This window comes from Nilaparvata lugens, chromosome 1 (genome assembly GCF_014356525.2).
Source record: "Nilaparvata lugens isolate BPH chromosome 1, ASM1435652v1, whole genome shotgun sequence".
Classification (NCBI taxonomy): Eukaryota; Metazoa; Arthropoda; class Insecta; order Hemiptera; family Delphacidae; genus Nilaparvata; species Nilaparvata lugens.
In genome coordinates, this window is record NC_052504.1 from 75822507 (window position 1) to 75848466 (window position 25960).

The window sequence follows — 25960 nt, forward strand, 5'->3', positions numbered from 1 at the left end:
GTTGACGTCAAACGTATCGTTTGTGAGATTCGAACCCACGACCATCAGATGCAACAATAGTAGTCTGAAGTTGCGATGCTCTAAACTAGACTACTCGGCAAAGCGGGCAGGTAATTTATTAAAAGCTTTGAACTAACATTATAATAATAGTACTCACATTCCACTTTTAAAAAGCAAAATTCATCACAGAAAACATGAAATATCGTTGCTAGACAGTGAAAATCCATAAGATAGGTTGTGAGTGAGACTGTTTGTTAGTTACAGCTCAGTGTGTGGTAAGACGTCATGCTGGGACCAAGTAAACAGTGTTGAACACATTATTTGTGAATTGAGTAGATCTGGCTGTTCATCGATTCAGTTGATCTCGAATAAAGGAATCGGTTATTGTCAGAGAGGCAAGAGTTTGAAGTGGAATGATTGACCGACCAAACTTACCCATTTCAAAACTAACTCGGAGTAATAGTATTTCAAGAATAAACTAATACATTTTTGCACTAAGACTATACATCACTGCTAGCAATTCAATTTATTCTGGAAATAGTCAATTAGTAATAGTTAACTAGTTCTGAATAGAATACCATAAAAAATCTGGTGTGGCGCACTCACACAACTTTCCTTGCCGTTATGAGAATTGATCACCTGACACTAGTGTTCACGCTCATCTCAAGTCTACTTATAAACAAAGATCTGAGCCAGCTGGAGACATATGAGGTCTGCTATCTCTTCATAGTGAATCATTTAATAGAATCAACCAGTTGCCAACAGTTTGCAATAATATAATAATCACATTTTCTCGAATTTCGAGCTTATTTTCAATTTTAGGTGAAAATGTTACTGAACATTAATTGTAGAGATTTTCATGCTCAATCTTTTCCACTCGAATTGTTTTGTTTAAATTGTATCTGAAGCCTGATAATTGGGCTAAAATCCAACTTTGCATAGATGGGGCTGAGCTGAAATTTTTACAGATATGGGACTTGTGGCAGTTGATAGAGCTTAACAATGACTATATTAGGTATAAATTTAATCAAAATCGTTCGAGCCGTTTTCGAGAAAATCGCGAAAAACCCAGTTTTTGACAACATTTTCGCCATTTTAGCCGCCATCTTGAATCGCATTTGATCGAAATAATGTTCGTGTCGGATCCTCATATTGTAAGGACCTTAAGTTCCAAATTTTAAGTCATTCCGTCGATTGGGAGATGAGATACATCGTGTACACAGACGCACATACACTCATACACACACACACAGACCAATACCTAAAAACTACTTTTTTGGACTCAGGGGACCTTGAAATGTATGGAAATATAGAAAATGGGGTACCTTAATTTTTTTGGAAAGCAATACTTTCCTTACCTATGGTAATAGGGCAAGGAAAGTAATACCAAATTTTAAACACCTGAATAAAATACCAGCATAACTGGCTACTATTATATCAACTAACTTTACAGTTACAAGGAAAATATTTAATGGTTAGCACACAAGTGTGCGTGTGTGAAAATATCATGAAACTTCAAGAAAAGTTTGGGCTTATTCCTCAAGATTGTACATAATATTTACAATGTTTAGTTGAACTGGAAAATACTAAACAAGTGAATAAGAGGGATGTAAGAGGATTAATGAAGATACCTGAGAAATATCATAACATTTTTTAAATTGAAGAAATTATAAGAATTTCTTAACTTCAAGACCACGTAGTACACCTAAAGCATATTTAGCTTATCACAATTATAAGCTTTCCTTGAACAATACAAGAAAGGTTCTTTTTCAAATCACATAAGCCATTGCTCGGCAGATGATATCTAAATGGTTATTTAAATCAATTATCAACATTTAGGGACAAATTTATGTGTAATGCTTCCCAAAATCATCATGCTTTTCCATGAGACAAGTTTCAATGAATAGACTACAATTTTTAAATAAATTATTTCAGTGGTTCAGCACATTAATATCCACTGACTGGTTTCCAGGAGGTGAATAATGATCGTCAAGCGAATCAGAGGAAATGTGTGACCAGCATATTGAACTTCACCACCACCATGTATAGATAAACAGTATTTTCATGCCTTGAAAATGAATGGGCATACAAAATGGAATGGGATGGCTTAATATTTGATTCATGAATTGAAGTTAGGCCTACTGATAGCAGTATATTGATCATATAAATTTCAACTTGTACAATGGAAATTCTGAACTACCAAAAAGTACTAAAAGTCGTTAGATGTAATATTATGATTATGTTTCTCATTGAAACTCAAATCCTCAATACCTCAAATCCTCAAGATGAGTTTCAAATAGCATTTGATATGAAAATTATGTGATCAGTGAATGGAACTCACAATCAAAGTGTAATAAAACAACCTTATCTTTACACCACAGACAGCTAATTCAAATTCAGTGTTCTCTCCTGGAGAAAAGAAAAAGGGTCACTGGTCACTAAAATGGGTGTTCGTATATATTTTGACTCAAAATGCAAAAATAGTTCATTGATTTTTGTCTCATTATTATTGCTTATCATTCAAATTATGTAGTGGCTGAAAAATAAGCTAGTTATGAATTCTTGAAGTTTGGAATAGCATTAGACTATACAGAATGAGAGATCAAATTATAGACAAACCGGTTGAATCCTTGATGTGATTGTGAAATAGAATTATTGATAGCTACCGTGCAATTTATAAAATGTATAGTGTGATAATATTGATAAAAGCTTCTGTACCTGCGAAATTGGTTCAGGAAAACTGGTTTGTGGTTACAGAAAATGCACGTATGTCTGAGGTTCACAAAATCAACACAGTATCAATATTCTTGTTACAACCGTATATTAGTAATGAATTCTATTAGACTTTATCACATCACTTGTTCTTGAGCACTGAACAATCACTAGCTAGAGAAGGATAGTAAGCAAGGGGGGGGGAGATTCGAAGAGTGGGTTACCGGCAGCTCAAGATTCACTCACAAGGGGAGATCACAGATATGGCGGCACTTGCACTTGCACTTGGGATCAAGAGCAGATGCACGGCTGCCGTTCTCTTGCAACGCTTTTCAGTCGGACTAGTCGCGGCCGCATCACCTCTGCTCTGCACCGACTCCTCAAGCACCGTCAAGCACACCAAGGCCCAAGCACTAGTCGCACCAATCTGCCTCGTCCTCGCAGCGCCACGCCCTACAGTCGACTGATACCGGACTGCCGGCAGTGCTGCCACTTCCCAAGCGCCTCCCAAATTCCCTTTCGCCCTACAAATTTCCCTCGCCGGGAAACTTACCCCCCATGATAACGTTTTCTACAGACGCAATCTATTACAACTGCAACGCTCTCCATAGAGCACTAACATAGAAAAGTCAGTATTACAACAGATCTTGAACGATTAAAAGGCAAATACTGTATTCACAAGTGCTTAGAGTACGACTTCCATGTGGAAAATATGTTTACTATTCCTGTCTGTAATCATGACATATTTGAAAATAACCAATTGGATTAAAGTATATTTTTATAAGTAGGTATGGTCTAAGATTATATTGTATTTATGTATTAATTCATATAAATTGAATTATCTACACACTGAATATCCTAATGAAATCACCTAAAATACGCAGTAGTCCACTATATTCCCATAACATGTCTCTTCTAGGTGGCTGTGGAGCACTTGCTAAGATACCTCAACTCCAATTGAGGAGTAATAATTGATAATATTATCTATACAAATTATAGAAACGAGATTATAGATATACGTTAAATGTAAATTCTGTAATATATAATGTGATCATGATACATTTATTAAGGCTCCTAGACTCAAGAAGCAGCCTAGTAGTTTCAATTAATTATGAGAAATAGAGTTGGACATGAATTAAAGTAAACACGATTGAAATTAAAAAATTGGCGATCAAAACTCAATTTTTTAAAACCTTTTCACATACTCTCTTGGTCATCTTCCACTCCACGATTTTCATAAACTATCAACTTGAATGAATATTGAAAAACTTGAGCTACATACTGTATTGGAATATTAATGCCAAAAGCATGCTATATTGTTGACAAAAGTCAAGCACGCATTGAGAACGACAAAGAATTGTGCACTGAATATGGATGCTTACTTAAATTGAGAACAGCTGCACAGAGTTAGAGCTTGAAAAGAATGTTGGAACAAGTGAAACGATAACGAAATCAGAGCTCATAACTTCGTCATAAATTGACTTGGTTCCTCAACCGTAAAATACAAGCTGATAAGCACCACACTTCTGTGTGGCTACACTTTGATACGAGACTAAATTTGTAGCCGGCGCATCAAGTGAAAGTAGTAGAACTGCAATGGATCGATTACACAAGGCAGACCTAGTAGTGTAGTAAAGCAACAGGAGAAACCAAAGTAATAAATCACCATACAAAGCACGAGAAAACTAACTGCTAATGTTTGTCCACTTTCGCTGATTTAATTTATCACAGTAATACACTAAATCAAACCATCTGAATGAGGCAATCAATATTCTTCCAACTAGTCTTATTTGTATGATTCAACTAAAACCATCTATAGTTTATAGAAATACATTTTTATACACCAGTTCACATTAAATTCTCGAGCAACGAAGAAGATTAAATTACATTGAGTATTCGGATCAAGTATTAAGGAATATTCAAGGATTGAGTATTTCTTATAATAAATTCCTTGTAAACTTCAATAAAGTATGTGATTATGATTACTCTCCAATTTTTTCAGATTGATCTCTACGGTTATTGCAAATTACCGTGATTTTAATTCTCCACTCCTATATAGAATCTTGAAATTCAGACACAAATAAATTCGACGCAAATGGAAAAAGTAGAAAATACTTAATCACAAGACATGACAGAAGGCACGTAGATTATTTGCCCGGCCGGCTTCAATAGCTGTTCAATCGATATGTCAGGAATTGGGTTGGTGATATGGTGATGTGAGCCAAAATCCAATGCCGCTGTACACAAACGTCACAACTCCATATACGACTGTCATATTTACATTGACTGCTAATGCTAACCATCTCTGGACAATAAACATACAGCAAGCAGCAGGCAACAGCACCTCGTCAGTCGTCACATATCCATCGGCTTCAATTTCATTCATTCGGACGGACAAACGAAAGCGAAAACCACAACTAATCAAATGGGTCAAATCAATTCGCAGTTATACCCGTGCAGCGGCTCATGTCAAGGTTACAATTTCGGCTCTACTGTCAGGCTTTTCAATAATGCAAAATAATCAATGGCCGACTCAGATCAAACTTCAAAATTCGCGTCTTATCTTCATCTTATTCGTCACCGGCACTCAAACTGTGGTTTTGCTGGATTCGCCGAATTAGTATATTATTATGTTAAAAAATTATACTTCTTATTCTAAAATATTACATTTTGTAATCTGTATTTATTTGTGAACATTTTTTGTAAGGCAATAAATTTGATTGATTGATCTTAAGATAGAGCTAAACAGAGTAGTCAAATAACAAAAGAATTTGGTTGATAATAGAAAGAATGACGAGGATTTTAATTAAAATGACATTTGCCATTGATCCGAAAGTTCAAACTCTAGAATAAGCAAAACATTTTAACAAGAGTAATAATGCTATCCATAATTTATATGTAGTACAAAATAAAGCACATTACCTCAACAGGCATACTGTATGTATTATTTGTGAAACTAGGGTGATTTAGACAGTTATAGAACTATGCTTTTATAATAATGTGTTTACAGATGAGTATAAATGAGAATTTCATCAATTTTTCAATTCTGTGGGCAGGCTTGAAAATGTCATGGAAATTACAAGAAAGTAATTTCAGTAATCAAAGGCTCACTGGCATTGAAAGTAAGAACTTGGAGATTTCTACTAAGATTTCTTCTTTAGTTCCGCTTTCTTTTTAATTGTTACAACTAAACCGGAAAATTTTGTCAATTTGTCTGGGGAGCAATACATGGTATATGGTATTACAATCACCCATAGATACAGAAAATTTATATTGAAAATTGAAAGTACACACTCATGTCTTTCATCATACTTAGTTTAGACAATTTAGAGATTCATCTGCACATGGCTCTAATTTACAGATAAACCCAAAACTTACCAAAGTAAAATTAATAAGTGGATTTTTTAATCTTAGAGTATGATTTTTCCCATATCCTATACACACCACACAGAGAAGACAATCTCTGGAATCAAACTGCAATGGACCAGATCACGGATTTTAATGGGATATCGAAATAGAAGTGGCGCTTATTGTGAATCGTGACGTGACGTTATTGAAAGGCCGGCCATACAACTTGGACGCCACAAATTGGCAACCTACCAGAAAGCACCGCTCAACTCTTTCACATGGTAAAAAGGCTGTTTCACATAACACGGCCTCACTCACACAAGTGTGCAGCAGTTTCCAAACTAACTTTCCGACTCAAGAAGTGCAAGAAGTAGGTGCAACAGGACCTCTACAACATTGACTCAATAGTCTGTAGTCGAAATAGGTTATCAGAGTATCAAGCAAACCAATAACTCCATCCCAAAGAGCGCAGATTCAGGATTCATGAAGTGTGCAAAATTCCCCAACGAATCTTTGAAGCAGGCCAAATCATGCGAAAGTATCAATCCAATGACATCAGAAAATTGATGTAGCTTAATTGTTTCACAAGATGAGTGCGGTAAAAAGATTCTTCTTAAATGGGCGATTGGAAAAGGTGTTTCCGATCCTATCAAATCTATAAGAGCTCTTGAGATCAACTTGGAGCGAGTTTACAATAAATACGTAGACTATATTATGGGCCAACTTAAAACAGAGCAACGCAACAAATAATGATATCGCCATTTTTCATTCTTGGGTCCATTGGTTTCTGCAGCGAGTCGATTAGGACTGAAGAGCGGAAAATGCGAGAACAACTAGTCAGACCACTTACCCGGTCAGACCAGACAAGTCCTCGGCACATTCCATTTCTGACAGATGGTACCTGCATTTCTAATCAGCATTCCATCAGCCAAGGCATCTCTGCCGAGAAAGATGTTCCCCCAATTTCCACTTACCCAACAACAACTGTATTAGGAATCGAAAAGAGCTCATGCCTTCTTTCTTCAATTTGAAAACGAAAAGTGACGGCAGCAGAGATGTATAACATGAGTTCTCAGCAGCCCCTGTCTGTTCAATAAGAATAGCTCAAGAAGTTTAATCAAATAGTAATAAAATTCACCATAAGGTAAAGAGTGCTAATCATCAATTCAAACATTGAGTTCATAGATGGCTAACATAATTTATCTCAACCAATAAATAATTAGAGAGATACTCATCCAATTATAAAGTCATTCCAAGTGTTCTCTTACCACGAATGAGTAAATTTTACTGCTTGATGCATTCATGATGAATAACATTGAATTTTCTCTCATTTCAACATTGAATTTTCCAATCAAGTTTCTTGGTTGTTGATGCGTACATTTGCCCAGGTTTTATTTAATTAAAATCAGATACTAAATATCTAACTCTCCATTACTTTCAATTATAAATACTTGTCAAGTTTTCTCGACATTTTCATTAAAATTGACCTTGAAGGAAATAAAAAAATACACTATCACCTGATCAGCAAAGTTTACTCATGCCTTGTAAAATAATCAAACAGATTAGTCAAGCGATTAGGTCCTCTAGAATAAAATGAATCTGAACCAAACCAGAAAATGAATTGGTTAATAGCTTCTCACAAACTCACAATATTTATATATTAGGCTACATAATATTTTTGTGATTAAAGTACTCATTAACCGAAATAAATTATGTACTGTAATAAATAAATAAAACTATCAACTGGGTTTGTACCGCTGTTTCCGACTGAATCATACTATAAAAAATGTATCCAAATAAAGATTTGAGTATTGTACCAAGTAGCAAATCAATCATTTGTAATAACATCCTCACTTAAAAGTGGATAAGAGAATGGGTTGGAAAATAGTCTCGCTTAATCAAGGTGGATAACGATGGATGAAAGGAAGCGATCAAGGGCCGACAACTGAAATTTGAGTTGACTGAAAAATTCCCTGAAGATGGGGGTCTATCCAGAATAACCTGCAAAACGGCGGGAGCACGGCGCAAGTCCCGGATGGAAGGAGACTGCACAGTGGCGCTGCTTGGTGGGTGGCGGCCGCACTAAGCATCACCTGCTCCAGGCGGGGTTCCACACCATTCAATAGCCAAACCCCACCAACCCCACCCCCTCACAACGCCACACTAGCACTATATAGCTGACGGAACATGGATCATTACATTATCAAAAGAATCGCGTTTCGTCACCCTCTTGTTAGCGCAAAAACAATAGCCCACTCACTTGCTATTCCACTGTATTGGTGCAATTCCCTCAATGCTAACTGAAACAGACGAATAGTACCCTTGAAGCTTCTCACTCACTAGTCATGCATCATGCACTGAACACATCAATACATACAATTCACATCTCTCAATTGTCCTTCCAGCAAATTGATTGCTACTTGGAAAACTTGGATCTTCTACTTGGAAATCTTGCAACAATATTAATATTTTAACAGTGTCAATGATGCCTTTCAAATAAATAATATCAAGCCTCATAAACTTGAAACGTTATTGTCATAATATATTAAATCCTCGCTACTCCCAGTTTTTTTATAGTAGCAATTCTTTCCCATTGGAGTTATCCCAAGAAAGAGAACTGGTGCAAACTAATTTCCTCATCACAAACCCACTATATTTCAAACTTCATTAGAAACGTAAGAGCCGTTCTCAAGATCAGAAATACAGAAATTGGTTGCTTAATATAATAGGATATCGGTATTTATAAGGTGACCAACAGGCTTGATCCTCTCGAAGACACTAAACTAGACGAATATCAGAGACTCATGAACAGCATCGTCTCTTGGAACATGGAAAACGTAAGCGAAAACGATCGCAGTAACCAATGAAACTGCTAATGAACAATTTTCCAACAAGTAATTTTGCCCTGTAAAATTTTTAAAATTGTTTCAGTCAGACCATGTTACAATAAATAAGTTGTCAGCTGATTTATGATGAATAATTACTCTATAGTCTGATTTTTACTCTAATATTGGCGTATGAAGGAGGCTCCTTTTTCCTTTTATATTATGCTTGAAATGCAAAATTTCCAAAAACCTTGTATGTATACGTCGACGCGCAATTAAAAAAGGAACATACCTGTAAAACTTCATGAAAATCTATTACCGCGTTTCGCCGTAAATGCGCAACATTTGAACATTCAAACATTTAAACATTAAGAGAAATGCCAAACCGTCTACTTGAATCTTAGACCTCACTTCGCTCGGTCAATTATTGATCATAATTTTCAACATCTGTTCAACGATAATTAATTTAATATCAGAAGATAATTAATTCGAGATCAATACAGTTATATATGAAAAACTACAAGCCTCAACACAGAAAAAGCTAGATACTTTTTTGGAGAGCAAATTCATTCATGAGAAAAGATAGAATACAAACTGTATGAAATGGTCTAGCATAGGTAGTAGACCTGATACACAAGGACGATACCACATTAACTTCTCTAGAAGAGACGGCTGTGATTATACTCGTAAACAGTATATTCAATTATACTGAAAAATAAAGCCAGTGCTTGTACTCAAGAAATAAATATACAGTACAGTACAGATAACCTTACCATTCAAAGAATAGAAATATGAACCTGAATCAGTGAGTATAAGACTTTTATTCTATACTGAATAGAATAGAGAATAGAACAGTGAGTATAGAATGTACATTCCTGGATAGGCGGAATTTGATTACTGGGAATGTTTGTATAATAATGATAGATTGTAAGTTTAAAAAATAACATCGCAATTGCTGAGTGATATTTCTTGGATTTAAAATTGATAGTCTATATACATTTCCCAATACCAATAGGAAAGATCTAAGCACTTAGACATAATGTAAAAAGGTGAATAATCTTTGATAACCATTTGGGCGACCCAAAAACTAATTACAACTGAAACTGAAAATTTATATTTGGCAAGTTCGTGGTGAAACTTAAAGCCAAAGTCACACACAAAGATACAGATTAACGAATTGGGAGAAATAAATTTCATTAATTCAGTTCTAAGATCATCGGGAACTAGTTCTTGAATAGAATTTCACATTCTTCATTGAAGCCAGTTCTGGATGCTTTTGATGATGGCTCACTGTATAACGGAAACCCACCAAGAATGCGACCGACTTAAAATCTGAATTCAAATTTCGCGAACACAGATCAAGATAGGAGAAGTGAGGTCTGTCGTGACTGCACCGAGAACCATACAGCATAGCATTGCACAGCAACGCATAACGCAGCATCGTTAGCATAGCATAAAAGAAGTTGACTGGCGTGGATTCAACTGCCAGTCTCTGTTCTCATTCACCTGTCGCCTCCAGTTTTGTGCATGATGCATCACCGGGTTACTATCCTCCTCATTCACCACAAAATGGCGGGTCTTCGCACTAAACCACCTTACAACTAATTTATAGCTATTACTCGTTCTTTGCTGAAGCCCATAGGCAGTCGAGATTATTTTTTTTGACTATATAGCCTACGAAAACAAATCTGATCATAAATTTATCAATTGAACATTTTACCATGGACATACTCAAGTAGCTTTGCCTTGTGAATGCATACCACTCAATTTCATTAATTGGAATAATTCAGTATTTATTAGTAGATGAGACGATTGTCGACTGTGTAGTCATCCGTCATTCGAGTGAACTAAAGAGGAAAACAGCAATAATACATTCAGCATAGTGGGGATACGACTACACAGACGACAATCATCTCATCTACTAAAAAATACTGAATTATTCCAATTGATAAAAATGAAGATTCCAGTCTATATTTTCCAATACACTCTAATTCCCAATACGTTCTAATAATTTAATATCTAAATGTTTATGAATAGATGCAGCCATGTACTCAATCAAATGAGTAAACCTCATAATATGTAGGTTCACTCCACATTCAATAAAATCAGTCAATCATTCAAAAAGTTACCAGTCACACACTAGAAGTTTAGAATCATATTTTCATGCCCCTGCAATGTATCCTGCGCTACTAGGGTATCTTGTGTGATTTTGGTGAAGCCGAGCAGTGTAAATATTCATCATTTTTATATTAAAGAAATGAAATTTCCTCTTTCAATTGGTTGACTGCATTCTAATTTCTATTAAAATTTAGCATAGTGATAGCATAAGATATCAAAGATAGCTAGCTATATTTTCTCTATGGTGATAGTGATCAGTTTTTATAATTATAGATAACGAAAATTGTCAATACCGTACTAGAGAGAAATGATCCAATTAAAAACTTGAACTGCATTAACTCAAAGAGCTAAAGTGCACACCAGCCAGCGTGATAATGGAATATTATATCATAGAACGAAGTTCATTTTCATGCTCAGCAACTTCCAACTGCTTCTCTGTACCTGATCTTCAGATTGCATCAGCCCATGGAAATTTAACCATCTTATGCAATCAGAAACGAAAAAAGCAGAAGTATATGTAGGCATCATAAATCATCCAAAAAAGAATGAATAAATATTATAAAATTGGAGAAAAAAGTCACAGAACCGATCAAAGGTTTCATATACCTATATGTTGGGCTTATTCCATGAGAAATATTCCATTCTACTTTTTAAATATTGTCATTACAGTATCATTTTAATAAAATTCAATGAGCTAATCATTTTAATAAGTTACTCAATGTTAAGTTATATGGAGTAATACATAAAAATTAGTTATTCTATATAAGCTATAAATATTTTTCAATTCTAAATAAGGTTGAAAGTTCACAATTTCTCTTATTTGAGAAATGTTTTTAATCAAAATATAAAAAAATAAGAATCAATAAAAACAATAATTAATTGTATTTCAATAAGTATAGTGGGAACGTTTTAATAAAATGACTCTCAGCTAGGCCCCAACACCCAAACTGGCAAGCCAACATCCAAAATGTAAAAATAGTATTAGACAACATAACTTATGTAAAATAATTATTGCAAGGAATCAAAGCAGTTACCTTACAAAAATTATTTGACAGTCTTCTTCATGTTACATCGTTACATATTTAATAATGGAAGTTTTGAAAACTTTGATGGATGATATAATTAGACCATAGTATATAATCATGAGTATTTTATTCCAAATATCATTTTCAATCCAAAATCCTTCACTTTAAACTGTTTATTTTAGTCCTAATGATAATATTTTTGTTATCTTTATTTGCTTATTGAATAATTTCTTATATAATGTACTGAATCTGCAATTTTGCTCTGTAAACTAGGCTACATTTTCCTGATAATGTTATCATTAAACTGAAATGGTCTCCTATTATACTGAAAAAGTAAAAAGTAAACCTATTATATTAAACTTAATTCTTGCATTTTGTAATAATATACAGAATAGAGCTAATTTTTATTGAAAATTAGGGTTTCGAAAACAGTATTTGTATTTTTTATGGGATCAATATTATGCATAAAGTTTATCATAGTTTTTAGAGCCTAGTTAACTCAATAAAACTAAGATATTTGCATGAAATTTGATTAAACAAATTTTTGGGCACCATGAAACACATTCAAACCCCTGTTAATGAATTTAATGTTATAACTGAATGCTAAATAACAGTCATTCAATAAAATTGGAAGTCTTCGAATTGATTTGAATCTTATTAAGACTCAGTAAAAAAAGTATTGTAAAGTAAATGCTTTTCACATTCATATTTAAGTTGAACAGGTTGAATTAAGAAATCTATAGAATAAGCTTGAGTGAAAAATCAAGAACCAGTGAAAAACATGAAAAATTAACTCAAAATACTTGAAGATAGGCTTTTGAGTGGATTAAATTGAAAAACTACTTGCTGATAAAAACCCAGAGATTGACAGTTTCAACTTTGCAACGAACCTAACCTAACCAATTCAATGGACTAAGTTAGGCTTAGATAAAATTTAAAACACTCAACATATCTATCTAGAGCTAAATCATCATGTAAATAAATTTAAAATCATATTAGTTAAGAAATTTTTCAAACATATTGTATGAAAGAATATATGAAGATAAGACAGCTCGCTCACTGAACATTGATTAGGCCAGCAATCATGGCTGCGATAGACCCGGTGAAATTCTACAGGTAACATTTAGTTGAGAATTTAGTTTTTTAATAGTAAAAATAACATTGTAAATTCGATTGAATTAGGATGGCGTGATTCAAATTATTACAAATAATAATTATAGATTGATTGAAGTATAATATCAAAAACGTTGTCTGGTACGGTACGTAGTTTAATAGTCAGTCTTGCAGTCAACCCAGCAAACCGATCTCTATCACCTTATCAATCATGGCCAATCATTCGACTTGGGCAAGAATTTCTAAGAAGAGTTCAGACGCTATTTTTTTCAACAAAACCTACAATAGTAGGTTCCAAAAAAGATTTATGATAGGAAGGAACCTGTATCAAACTACATTTAGTACCGTAGTAAGATTCCCACCTAATCGGATGACAGGGATGGAAGTTACTTTAGACCTTGTTGAAGCCGGAGGGATGTATAGTTACATTAAAAACATAATTACTTTACGTAGAAACAATCACTAAATATTAAAATTTAAATAAGTAGTAGCATGGAGAAATAATATTTAAACTTTAACACTTACCTCCTTTCCAACACGTCAATTCCTAATCCAGCCAGCTCCTACTCGTCGGTTGCAAAAATGAGTTGCAAACCACAGCACACACTCTTTATTACCGCTATCGCACTATTAGTTATTGTTTCTAAATAATCACATTTAAAAATGTTCTAATAACCTATCGTTAGGGATTCATACGAGCACAAATTCTTTAAAAAACTGCCTTTAGCCAAACAAGTGAATTTACTATCGACACTGTCCACTATCTGTGCAGGGTGCGGCTTCCGTCTACGAAAGTGTGCAGCCCCGTAGCAATGACGTCACTCGCAACGCGCCATTTTCAAACATCATTTAAATCACAGGTTCTTGAAATCTTACAATGCATCAATAAAGTATTTTAATAGGGCTAATTGAACTGTTTGATTCATATAAAAGTAACTAAATAACAACTAAAATACACAAGTACAAAGATACACGAGTATTTTGATTGGATTACTCAAAACTTCAATTACGTACAAAGAACTAATAAAAAATAAGCTCTTATTATTTCTGCTTAATAATATTTCCCTTGGTGTTCATAAAAATATAGGCGCTGCAATGTCTAGTCATATCTCTTTTTTAAGAAATTAATTCTCTTTCTCCTGGTATTGGTTTCTGCGGGAAATGATAGCCTCTTGATAGCTGTAGGCTTATGAAACATTTATCTGACCCTATAGGTAGCCTAATCTTCTTTTCAGTATTACATTATACAACCTGTATAAGCTGATAATTGCTTGAAATCTGAAACTAGTATTATTTTCACCCATCAAGTGTAATTATGTCTTTATTGATTTCTTATATTTGTATACTAATATTATCATCATTATCGTGCTGTACTTGAGCAGAGCTTTTAATCAGGTATTATAATTATTAGGTATAAGTTTAAATCAAATAATTATATTATAGAATAGAAATCAGTGAGTAAATTACTAACTTATACAAAAATACAGTACCTAACTTTTAACTTACTATGAGTACCTATGAGTACGATATAGTCTAGGCCTATACTATAAGTTATATTTATAGTAACTTTTTAGTACCTAATTCAGTCATCACTAAAATGCTTTATTCTACGGTTTTTTGTTAATTTTAGTGTTTTGATCTGCCTCTTGAACATACAATAAGCCACACTTCAAAAACGAATCAGCTTTAATAATGGGCTATACTGAAAACAATATTTTGACAAATGATAGAATATAATATGAAGTTGAAGAAAACTTTATTGCAATGGACTTTTTATCAGAGATGATACAGCAATTTCCAGCAGCGTTTTATCCAAAAATTCTATTGCTCAACTTTCAATATACTGTACGTTACGTCTTACAAACGTCTAGAGCTATCATAATAATGTTCATCATGATTCCATTCAAATCAATCTAATTTTATTTTGGGAACAGAGAAAATAAACAAAAATTCTATGTGAAGCTTTTCATTGGAAGCAGTGTGGGCCTAAAGTTTTATTTTTTATCAAACACTTTTGATAAGTTTTATTTTTTATCAAATTCGTTACATGTGATAAACTGCATCCTACAAACTGTATGTATGTCCATATATAACAACAAGAACAAAACCAAATTGGAAAAGAATGAAATAAATAATTCAAAGGATATATAAAATGGAAACGGAAAAACAAAGAGTATTCAATTACTAGTTTATTCATTACTTCCATAATAACATTTATGAAGTACAGTATATTATTGAATTATATGTGTATATGTGTGTAATTTGTGTACTATAATTATATTCAGATATATGTGTTAAACAGGAATTTTCAATTTCAAAGGAAATTGTGAATTGAGCATAGATACAATTATGCATACAATTATTATTAAGTAGCTGATAAATTAAATTATGAAAATTATTTTGATGCTTCAACAGCCATCTGTAATTCTAAAGAATAATTTTTTGATTTTGGTGGATCTTGAACATTGTCATAGACATGATTTAAATTATTTTCTGATGTAGTCTGTTGAGCATGGAAACTCGTTTCAGAAATTGTATTACATGATAGAGCCTCAGCTACCACTTCTTCTTCTTCCTTCTCCTCAGGCTTAATTTCATTGTAAATTTCCAACTCTTTAATATCTTTATCAGAATGCATATTCAGAAAATCGGCTTTACACTCTTCAGTGATCTCATGAGTTGAGTATTTCTCGTCAGCTTCAGCATAGGAAATGTTCTGATTTGATGTATCATTCTGAAGAAAGTTTGCGTTTATTTCTGAAGCTTTTGTACAAAATTCATTTCCAGCATTACTGATTTCAGATTTCTTTGCTCCAAGCTCAAAGTTTGAACATCCACCATCGTCTATGATATAATTCAAAGTTGTCATTGGGTTTGAATTTGATTTCGTGCATCCGTCTTCATCCTCTTTATCGAAACTAATTTTCGAGTGCCGGCAACTATCATCTTGTTTTCAGTATTACATTATACAACCTGTATAAGCTGATAATTGCTTGAAATCTGAAACTAGTATTATTTTCACCCATCAAGTGTAATTATGTCTTTATTGATTTCTTATATTTGTATAATAATATTATCATCATTATCGTACTGTACTTGAGCAGAGCTTTTAATCAGGTATTATAATTATTAGGTATAAGTTTAAATCAAATAATTATATTATAGAATAGAAATCAGTGAGTAAATTACTAACTTATAAAAAAAATACAGTACCTAACTTTTAACTTACTATGAGTACCTATGAGTACGATATAGTCTAGGCCTATACTATAAGTTATATTTATAGTAACTTTTTAGTACCTAATTCAGTCATCACTAAAATGCTTTATTCTACGGTTTTTTGTTAATTTTAGTGTTTTGATCTGCCTCTTGAACATACAATAAGCCACACTTCAAAACGAATCAGCTTTAATAATGGGCTATACTGAAAACAATATTTTGACAAATGATAGAATATAATATGAAGTTGAAGAAAACTTTATTGCAATGGACTTTTTATCAGAGATGATACAGCAATTTCCAGCAGCGTTTTATCCAAAAATTCTATTGCTCAACTTTCAATATACTGTAAGTTACGTCTTACAAACGTCTAGAGCTATCATAATAATGTTCATCATGATTCCATTCAAATCAATCTAATTTTATTTTGGGAACAGAGAAAATAAACGAAAATCCTATGTGAAGCTTTTCATTGGAAGCAGTGTGGGCCTAAAGTTTTATTTTTTATCAAACACTTTTGATAAGTTTTATTTTTTATCAAATTCGTTACATGTGATAAACTGCATCCTACAAACTGTATGTATGTCCATATATAACAACAAGAACAAAACCAAATTGGAAAAGAATGAAATAAATAATTCAAAGGATATATAAAATGGAAACGGAAAAACAAAGAGTATTCAATTACTAGTTTATTCATTACTTCCATAATAACATTTATGAAGTACAGTATATTATTGAATTATATGTAATATAATATGTGTATATGTGTGTAATATGTGTATATAATTATATTCAGATATATGTGTTAAACAGGAATTTTCAATTTCAAAGGAAATTGTGAATTGAGCATAGATACAATTATGCATACAATTATTATTAAGTAGCTGATAAATTAAATTATGAAAATTATTTTGATGCTTCAACAGCCATCTGTAATTCTAAAGAATAATTTTTGGATTTTGGTGGATCTTGAACATTGTCATAGACATGATTTAAATTATTTTCTGATGTAGTCTGTTGAGCATGGAAACTCGTTTCAGAAATTGTATTACATGATAGAGCCTCAGCTACCACTTCTTCTTCTTCCTTCTCCTCAGGCTTAATTTCATTGTAAATTTCCAACTCTTTAATATCTTTATCAGAATGCATATTCAGAAAATCGGCTTTACACTCTTCAGTGATCTCATGAGTTGAGTATTTCTCATCAGCTTCAGCATAGGAAATGTTCTGATTTGATGTATCATTCTGAAGAAAGTTTGCGTTTATTTCTGAAGCTTTTGTACAAAATTCATTTCCAGCATTACTGATTTCAGATTTCTTTGCTCCAAGCTCAAAGTTTGAACATCCACCATCGTCTATGATATAATTCAAAGTTGTCATTGGGTTTGAATTTGATTTCGTGCATCCGTCTTCATCCTCTTTATCGAAACTAATTTTCGAGTGCCGGCAACTATCATCTTGTTTTGGAATATCAATAGCTTCTACACTTTCTTCACTTTGCATAGCATAATTATTCCTCGTCTTACCAATTCTCTCAAGTACCCCACTTTCAATGTTCTCTATTTTTTCAATGAATGTGTTAACTTCTGGTGACATTCCATCATAGCACAGTGAATTAATTGATGACTTTGACAGATTATTAGTTTCTTTCGTCAATGAAAAACTTTCGGATATTTTTTTAAGTCTCTCGAACATTTGATGTTTCGAAATATCATTAGAGGATTCATCATCCTCAGAATTGAAGTGCTCTCTATTGATATCATTGCAATTTCCACCTGTATTTTCTTGACCTTCTCCACCATTGTTAAAAGTCTTGAGTGCATCAAGATCACATTTTTCTTGCTGAACTGCATTGACCACCTCTATTATAGAAGTAGCACTGGAATCTGAATTGCTATCTGTTTCACCATTATTAGACAGGAGACTGGAACTTGAAGTCGCACCTGAAGTACTTTCTACGTTTATATTTTCTACATGCTTTGAATTTTCACAATCATTCAACTCAATGATTGAGAAGGAGGGGTTTAGGCCTATACTGGGAGAGTCAGGCTCAACAGAATACGGAATATCTGCTAAATAATCCAGTGCTGGTGGTGTTATAATTGAATTTTCATTTTCTTCATCAATAGTTTCACATATTTTCATTAATGCACTGAATTTCTCTCTCTTGTCACAACGCTGGGTTTGAGATGAAATGATCTCTGTTCGTTTCAGATATGAATCATAATTTACTCCCTCAATTCTTTCAAAACGTTCATCAATATTAGGAGTAGTTCTCAGTGGGTCTTGTATTTTTTCATCGTAGCTCTTTTCATTATCATTATGATTCGCTGCCACAATTATTGTTTTTTCTTGGTCATCAGTTTGTTCAGAGATTTCTTCAATGAGGATTGCTTTTCCTGGCCTGTCAATTATTTCTCCAGAGTCTTTTCTTGAATCCCATGGCATGACAACTCTTTCCATACCTGCTTCTGTCTCATCATCAGAGTATTGTTCCTCATCTGAAGATGAAGAGCAACTGCTTGTTCCAACCTGTTAGAGAAAGTAGATTCGAAATAATCACAAATGAATTTCCAAATCTGCTAAATTCATTATATAGGGTTTCAATTTTGAAAAGTATAAAGATAAGTAAAAGTAATACAAGGATGATTCATGACAAAATCTTTATAAACTGTAGAATCTCCAACACTTGATATTAATTCGTAATATATATTGAAAAAAAATTCAGACCTATTTACTTTTGAAATTTAGTGTTTCTGAAAGAGACCCTTTCATGTTAAAAGTGGAAATTTGAAGTTTTGAGTCTCCTATTATTCATATAATAGGTCTAAAATTTCAGTTTTTGGTCACCCAGTGCATCAGGAAGCATTGGGTTATACTATTATTGGATGGAACTATAGATAGATAGGTTTCTCACTATATTATAGGAAGTATGGGTACATAATCATTATAAATAATTTCAAAATGACAATTTCTCCATGTTGAAAGATCTGATTGGTACCTATAGCCAACACCGATATACTCAGACTTCACTATCCGCCATTATTCCATCAAGTAAATTCTTCTATTTTTTTATTCAGGCATCACCATCAGCAGAAAAGGATAATTAGATAGAAAAATATAATATAATAATATTCCCAGAAGTGTGAGATATGAATAGAGCATGAATGATGTTCAAACAGTAGTGCTATATTGGCCGAATTTTTTTTAAGAACACTTCAAGTAAGGTGAAATTTATTCAAAATGTAATTTCGAATAGGCCTATAACTAATAATACATAACAGAGTATGAAGTGGAATGATATCACTACCTAGTTATTAGCAATAGCCTACCTATATTTTTATCTGGAATGATCCAGATAAGAATAAAACTAATATCCTACAGATAAACCATTAATGATACACACTACAACTACAACTAGTGGAAAGTTATTATTTCTTCCAATGCAGGAAGCCTAGAAAATGTAAACCTCTTTGAAAACACCAGTGGAAATGCATGTATGGATTCCTGGAGCAGTAGCGTTAGAATTGATAATTTCAGAAAACTTTTCACCTCACCACCCACACTGTTTCAAGCTGTGATAACGTCTGTTTTAGATTTTTTATTTCTGATATGAGGAGCTATGCAACACTTGATGAATCTTTAATTATTTCTTGTGTCCTGAAATGATAATAATATTGGCTTCTATTTTTGATATCAATATATTGAAAATCCGTATTTATGATTGCAGTATAAGTTTATTATTATGTATGGTAGTGGATACATTTGTTCCTTGATCTGATCATTGTGAGAAACGATAAATATGATATTTGATGGGAGGATCCACATTAAAAACAATACTTACCTCGGACTTTGATTCAGAGTCTATGTTTGTATCACATCTCCTCTCTCTGTTGTCGGCATCATTACTGTTCAGTTCATCATCCAATGCTGATTGATACATTTTTCTCTTTTTCAGACTCAACAACGCCATGACACTTTCATGGAGTTTCTTCTGTTCATCGTCGGCCCATTTCTTACTTGCTAATTCCTCAGCTCTCTCTCCACCATCTCTCCATGCTTCCGCGCAGACTCTGTCTTTTGGGAAAACTGGTCTATCATCAAGGTACTGCAGGTCTTTGCATTCCAAGGTCAGAACTTTCCTGTAGAAATTGATCTTATTTCTCACAGGATTCCCTAGCAGGTTCAGTACCCTTAGACTCTGCATTGCCCCCATAATCTGGAATTCAAATAAAGCTGATGAACGAATAGAGTTCAAACTATTTCATAAATGTGTGCGTGTGATGTCTGTAAACTCAAACAATTGGTCGTGGTGGAAAATGTGGTGATATAGTTTGTAGTTTGGTTTTTTAGTGGAATTAAAACATCTCCCAACTTTGTGGGATGCCATATGCAATAATTATAGTGTATGACGACAATGAATACTTCAGAAAGTTATGAGCAAGTTTATATAATGGGTATATTAGAATAGAATAGAATAGAATAGAAAAATGCTTTTATTCTCCATTAAACTATAAATACACAATAAATAAACACACATTTACGGCTTGATCACACGATCGCCAGCCGGAAAGTCGGAAAACATGCGATTGTGGAGAGTACATAAATATGATCCAAGTGTATAGTAAAATACAGAAATTATACGAAATAATGATGAATCAAGTAGTAACACAGTAAGCAATATAATGTATAGTGTGATGATCTAGTCAGTAACGTGAGTGAATATACAATGAGAAAGGTTGAATCCTCAAATTGAAACCAACTCAAAAATAAAAAACAAGGCTTGAACTAAAATAAACAGAATGTTGAAGAGAGCAGAAAATAACAGTTACAAGTGATACCAAAAATCAAGTAGTGAGTGCCTCGACAAAGTAGCCAATGATAGCTCTACCAATTAAATTCCTGGGTGAGAACATGTCTGTAATTCCAGGCTTCTCTACAGTAAGATTTCTTCTAATCTTTGCCGTTCATGTACATAGTATATTTTTTCTGCTAAATTTAGCTAGAAATCTTGCCTGTGGATAAATGTTCAGGAGATTTGATAATTTTTCAAATTGTTCCTTTTCTATTTTGTATGAAAAAGTAGATGATAGAAAATAATGAAATTGGTTTAAAGTTGTATATTATGATAATTCAAGACATGTAATGTTGGAATGGGAAATGAGTTTTCAAGTTTTCATAATTCATGATCCAAGCCACTGTATATACAATGAAACTAGTTTTTACTATATTACCAAGAAGTTTCGTTGATATTAGAATTACTTGAGAAATGAGTATATTATGAGTACAGAAGTTGAATTTTTTATTTCTTACTTCAATAATTTTTTGATCGTCAATTTGGTTATAAGACAAATCAACTGCTGACAGCTCTTTGCAGTCTATGAGATGGCAGATATCATCAAACGACGTTAATTTGTTGTGGCTAATACTGAGTGTTTTCAGTACAGGTAGACCACCTGTAATCAATGAAATTATAATATAATTTTATTATATAAATTAGAAGTTCATAGCCATACATTGAAGAAGATTCAATACTTGGAATAATGGAGAAAAATCACAAATGAATGTGATCCACATATAGGATCAATAACATATAGAATTTTTTTCAATTGAATTTCTATTAACTCCAGTAAAAATGAATAGAATTTAAAATGTCTATATTATTACCCTTTCAAGAAAGGGTACTATGATGTTATTATATAAATAATTGATTTAATTTCATTTAAATAATTTTTTAATCATGCTCAGTTTATCAATTTTCCTATCTATCTAGGAATGAAGAATTAGGGTCGCAGTGATTCAGTAAACTCAAAATATTTTAGATTGACTACATGAGATTAATATCCTTCGAATAATAAAATATGATTTCTCGTGATATATACAACCAAATTAGTTTCGAGTGAAGAATATTTATTCCAAAATATTTCATGCATTTAATCTACATCCCTATATTAAGAATAGGTACATATAAAAAATTATTTTAAAATGTGGTTATTATTTTAAATATTGGCAATATCAGAGATGACAGAGTGAGACGCATTAATAATCAGAAACAGGAATATTTAATAAATTAAAAATAAATCACACTTAATTATAAAATATAAACAGCTCGCAACAATAAATTAATTTTTTATACATGGATAAGTCAAAAGTCAAAATTACGGTTACCTATATACTCGTATAACCTCACGATATAAATACGGTATGTACTTACTCAAGTTTTCGATTTTTTGGATGTAATTATGACACAGGTTGATGGTAACTAGATTTTTCAAACAATCCAAGTTTTCTATTTTGTCAATCAGATTGTTATGGAGATATAGACAACGCAGTTCAACTTGGTTCTCTAAGTTTGATATCTTCAATAAGCCATTATTTTCAAGCCAAAGACACTTCAATCCAACATATTCCTCCAAATTTTCAATGTAACTGTAGCCTGGAAATTAATCAGTTCACATGAAAAAACAAGGAAATAACTACGGTATGTCGATATCATGGATGGAAAAATTGTATTTTGTAGTTCAAGAATTCACCTTATATTGGGAGTTTAAGCATTATATGCTGTGAATTATAGGCTGTTAACACTGTATCATGCTGTTAAGAATAAATAGCTACCTGTTTTGAGCTATAAGTCATAGCTGGACTGTTCTTCCGGAAGGTATTCTTAACTTCAATAAGACATTCAAGCTTCTCTATTATTATTTTTCACAGATTAATGGTGTAAAATACTATAAACATTATACCTAATGTTGGAAAAAATAATGCCGATGTTAAACTGTTGATTTTTTTATTACCTACCTAGGCATTTTCTCATTGAGACTCCCACAATTTCTGGATCATTTTATTACCTATTTATTTGATTTTAGATAATTATTTTATAAAAATCAACTTAGTAGTTTTTAAGCAAAAATAGATGAGATTATATACCTTTTTAAAATTATTAATGTTCATATGTAGATATATATATATATATATATATATATATATATATATATATATAATATATATATATATATATATATATATAGGCTAAGCGAAAAGCGAAATGGCACTCACTCACTGACTCACTCACTCGCAGAACTAAAAATCTACCGGACCAAGAACGTTCAAATTTGGTAGGTATGTTCAGTTGGCCCTTTAGAGGCGCACTAAGAACGAATTTGGAAAAAATTCCAAAGATACGCCCAAAATTAGCGTTTTTCCATCGTTTTTTAGCGTTTTCTCAGCTTTATCGAAAACAAATGAACAAAAAATGTTCAAATTTAGGACAGAAGCTAAGCTAGGATGTTATAATGTTGTGTTAGAAGGAATCTGAAATAACGCCAAAGATACGCCCAAAATCTGTGTTTTTACAGCGTTTTTTGCGCTTTCTCAGCTTTATCGAGAACAAATGAACAGAAAATGTTCAAATACCTATTGATGGAATTATATTTAAAAAATTCAGTACACAGGTTTAACTGAGGTGGAAGAATTTTGTTCACCAAAGATAGACCGATATAGTAACAGGTGTTTTTACCAGCGTTTTTGGCGAACGAAGCGAGCCCGCTGATCTCATTTTTGTCGATCCAGTCGGGGGTCCAGGGGGCGGAGCCCCCTGTTAGACGGATATGGCGAGCGAAACGAGCCTGACGTTTAGTAGTGTTTATATATTATGTATAAGATAGTTTGTGATATAATATAAAGAATTAGTAGCATGTGATCAATTTATTTTGACAAATATGACTTGAGATTAATAATATCAAAAACTCATAATATCAAACTAATATGAAAGTATACTCTATGAAATTCAATAACAAAAATTATTATTGTACTCTTTAATACGGTTTTCATTTAAAATTGTTAGTCTTTTGAAAAAATTCATAATGCAAATGTTTACCTTTGAAGTGAAGGTATAGAATATCATTCAGATACGGTGTCAAATAGAGATTATGCTCTTTACAGTGTTTTCTGATTGCCTCTTTGGTCATCCTGCAAAATAAAATATCCAAAATTGCCCAATCTCAATCTATAAACACTTCTTACTGTGCGACTCAATTGAGATTTCGTTATCACATAAATAATTGTGTTCAGTCTAAACTATTTAGCCTTAATGAGTAGATGAAAAAGGATTGGAAGATATTCTTTCTCCTCTTTGGTAGAGACCCTGAGAATAGTTCTGGGCCCTGGCCTTTCCCAACACAATATGCAGCTGATCAATGAACATTTTGAGGTAATGGTAAAATGAGATCACCAGTTCAACTTTTCGCTTCTAATACCAATTTTTCTATATTCTATTATAGTTTTGCCAGTGTAAATTCATAGAGAAGAAGAATGATATTATGTGCTAGTGAGAAAGTTGGTCATACTTCCACCTGTTTATTTTTAACGCTTGAGGGGCCACGAGCCAGATCTATTCTTGGTGCTTTCAAGTATATAGACCTACTATATCATTTATTCATGATAATTATCATAACATAAAATTTATTCGTAATTCCTAGACAAGATGAAATTTTTTGAATGTTCTGCAATATTCCTCAGTTTGTTCAATAAATGTTTTAAATTTATATCACCTTTTAAAAAAAATATTCTATCGGATAGAATGATTAAGGAGGCGGCTCATCGTATGTAGGCTGCGGAATCCAACATTGAGTCCTATATACAATCAAGTCTATTCAAGACTATTTAAATAGCCAAGACTATTTTTTCAAATATAAATGAGTATTATTGTAGTCAATTTTGAATGATTAAATTAACAAACATGATGCAAAGATGAAATTTGAATTTTGATTTCAAATTTTAATCATTATTACCGTACACTTGTTACACTCATTACACTAATTATTGCCCTTGTTATGGAATTACAGATTACGTGTTCTAAGTTTATATATAAATGATTTTTTCAGTAGATATTAAAAATATGTAATATTTCAATGAGTTTTGCATGCATGATTTTTATTCAACTGATAGCCTATCAAAATTAATAAGTTTTATAATATAAATTAATAGATATCCGTTACCGTGGTCCAGAGTTTTTATCTTCTTCCAGGGTATTCAATTTTTCTTTTGTATTTTCAATTTCATCAACAACAGCACTCATATTTGAATATTGTTGGTCCTCAATATAACCTCTAACTGCTCTATCTCTTTGCTGAGAGAAATTAAACAAACTGGGTTGCTAAGACAACAAACACTTTGTTGTCACTTTTTTATTGGATCAATTTATTTTCCCAATCTAAGCGCATCAGGGCATCACAATCAAAATTAAAGGAACATGAGTGTGGTTGAGTTTTAATTTATTGTCTTGTATTTTGGGAATCTCAAATAGAGAATCATTATAAAATGTATGTGTAGGATGACTATGGTAGACAGAGTAAACACTTCAATTATTGCTAATTTGAGTCATAAATAAAATACATCCGTTGTATTTCATGCAAAGATCAATTCTCATATCTTGGTAAATTTTCTGTAATAACTTAATTATTAATGTCAAGTTGGAACTATGGATCTAGAATGAAATCATCCCGACAAGAACGTTTACTTCAACGTTATTAACTAATAATGTTAATAATAACTTAATCCTTATAGATTCTATTAGATTGAACGGAGCTTGACAAACAC

General features: G+C 32.6%; 2 protein-coding genes across 3 annotated transcripts in view; both read right to left on the bottom strand.

Moving 5' to 3' along the window:
- The window catches only part of LOC111050891 (guanine nucleotide-binding protein subunit beta-1), a 52756-nt gene extending 38821 nt beyond the window's left edge, over positions 1-13935 (bottom strand). Inside the window, exon 1 of the mRNA XM_039443310.1 lies at positions 13667-13935. The gene's annotated coding sequence lies outside the window, so the exon portion shown is untranslated. The remainder of the gene's footprint in view (positions 1-13666) is intronic.
- Positions 13936-15421: 1486 nt separating this feature from the next.
- Positions 15422-25873, bottom strand: LOC111050669 (dynein assembly factor 1, axonemal). 2 transcript variants are annotated; one of them, XM_039443265.1, is made up of 7 exons: positions 25360-25873; positions 24240-24331; positions 22578-22799; positions 21677-21819; positions 20208-20582; positions 17821-18895; positions 15422-16087 (listed from the first exon to the last, which is right to left on the bottom strand). In XM_039443265.1, the coding sequence occupies exons 1-7, from the start codon at positions 25437-25439 to the stop codon at positions 15537-15539; spliced, it is 2538 nt and encodes an 845-aa protein (XP_039299199.1). In that variant the 5' UTR covers positions 25440-25873; the 3' UTR covers positions 15422-15536. The 2 variants fall into 2 exon arrangements, with proteins under 2 accessions (XP_039299199.1, XP_039299189.1); XM_039443255.1 differs by lacking the exon at positions 15422-16087 and having other exon boundaries at positions 16609-18895; positions 25360-25872.
- Between the last annotated feature and the right edge of the window lie 87 nt (positions 25874-25960).

What these genes read in the sequence shown, in the direction of transcription:
- LOC111050669 (XM_039443265.1), bottom strand. Translation starts at nt 25,439, where the DNA reads ATGAGTGCTGTTGTTGATGAAATTGAAAATACAAAAGAAAAATTGAAT. An exon ending in GATAAAAACTCTGGACCACG is followed by an intron (nt 24,332 to 25,359) that starts GTAACGGATATC and finishes TTTATTTTGCAG; the next exon opens with GATGACCAAAGAGGCAATCA. An exon ending in ACGATCAAAAAATTATTGAA is followed by an intron (nt 20,583 to 21,676) that starts GTAAGAAATAAA and finishes TTTGAATTCCAG; the next exon opens with ATTATGGGGGCAATGCAGAG.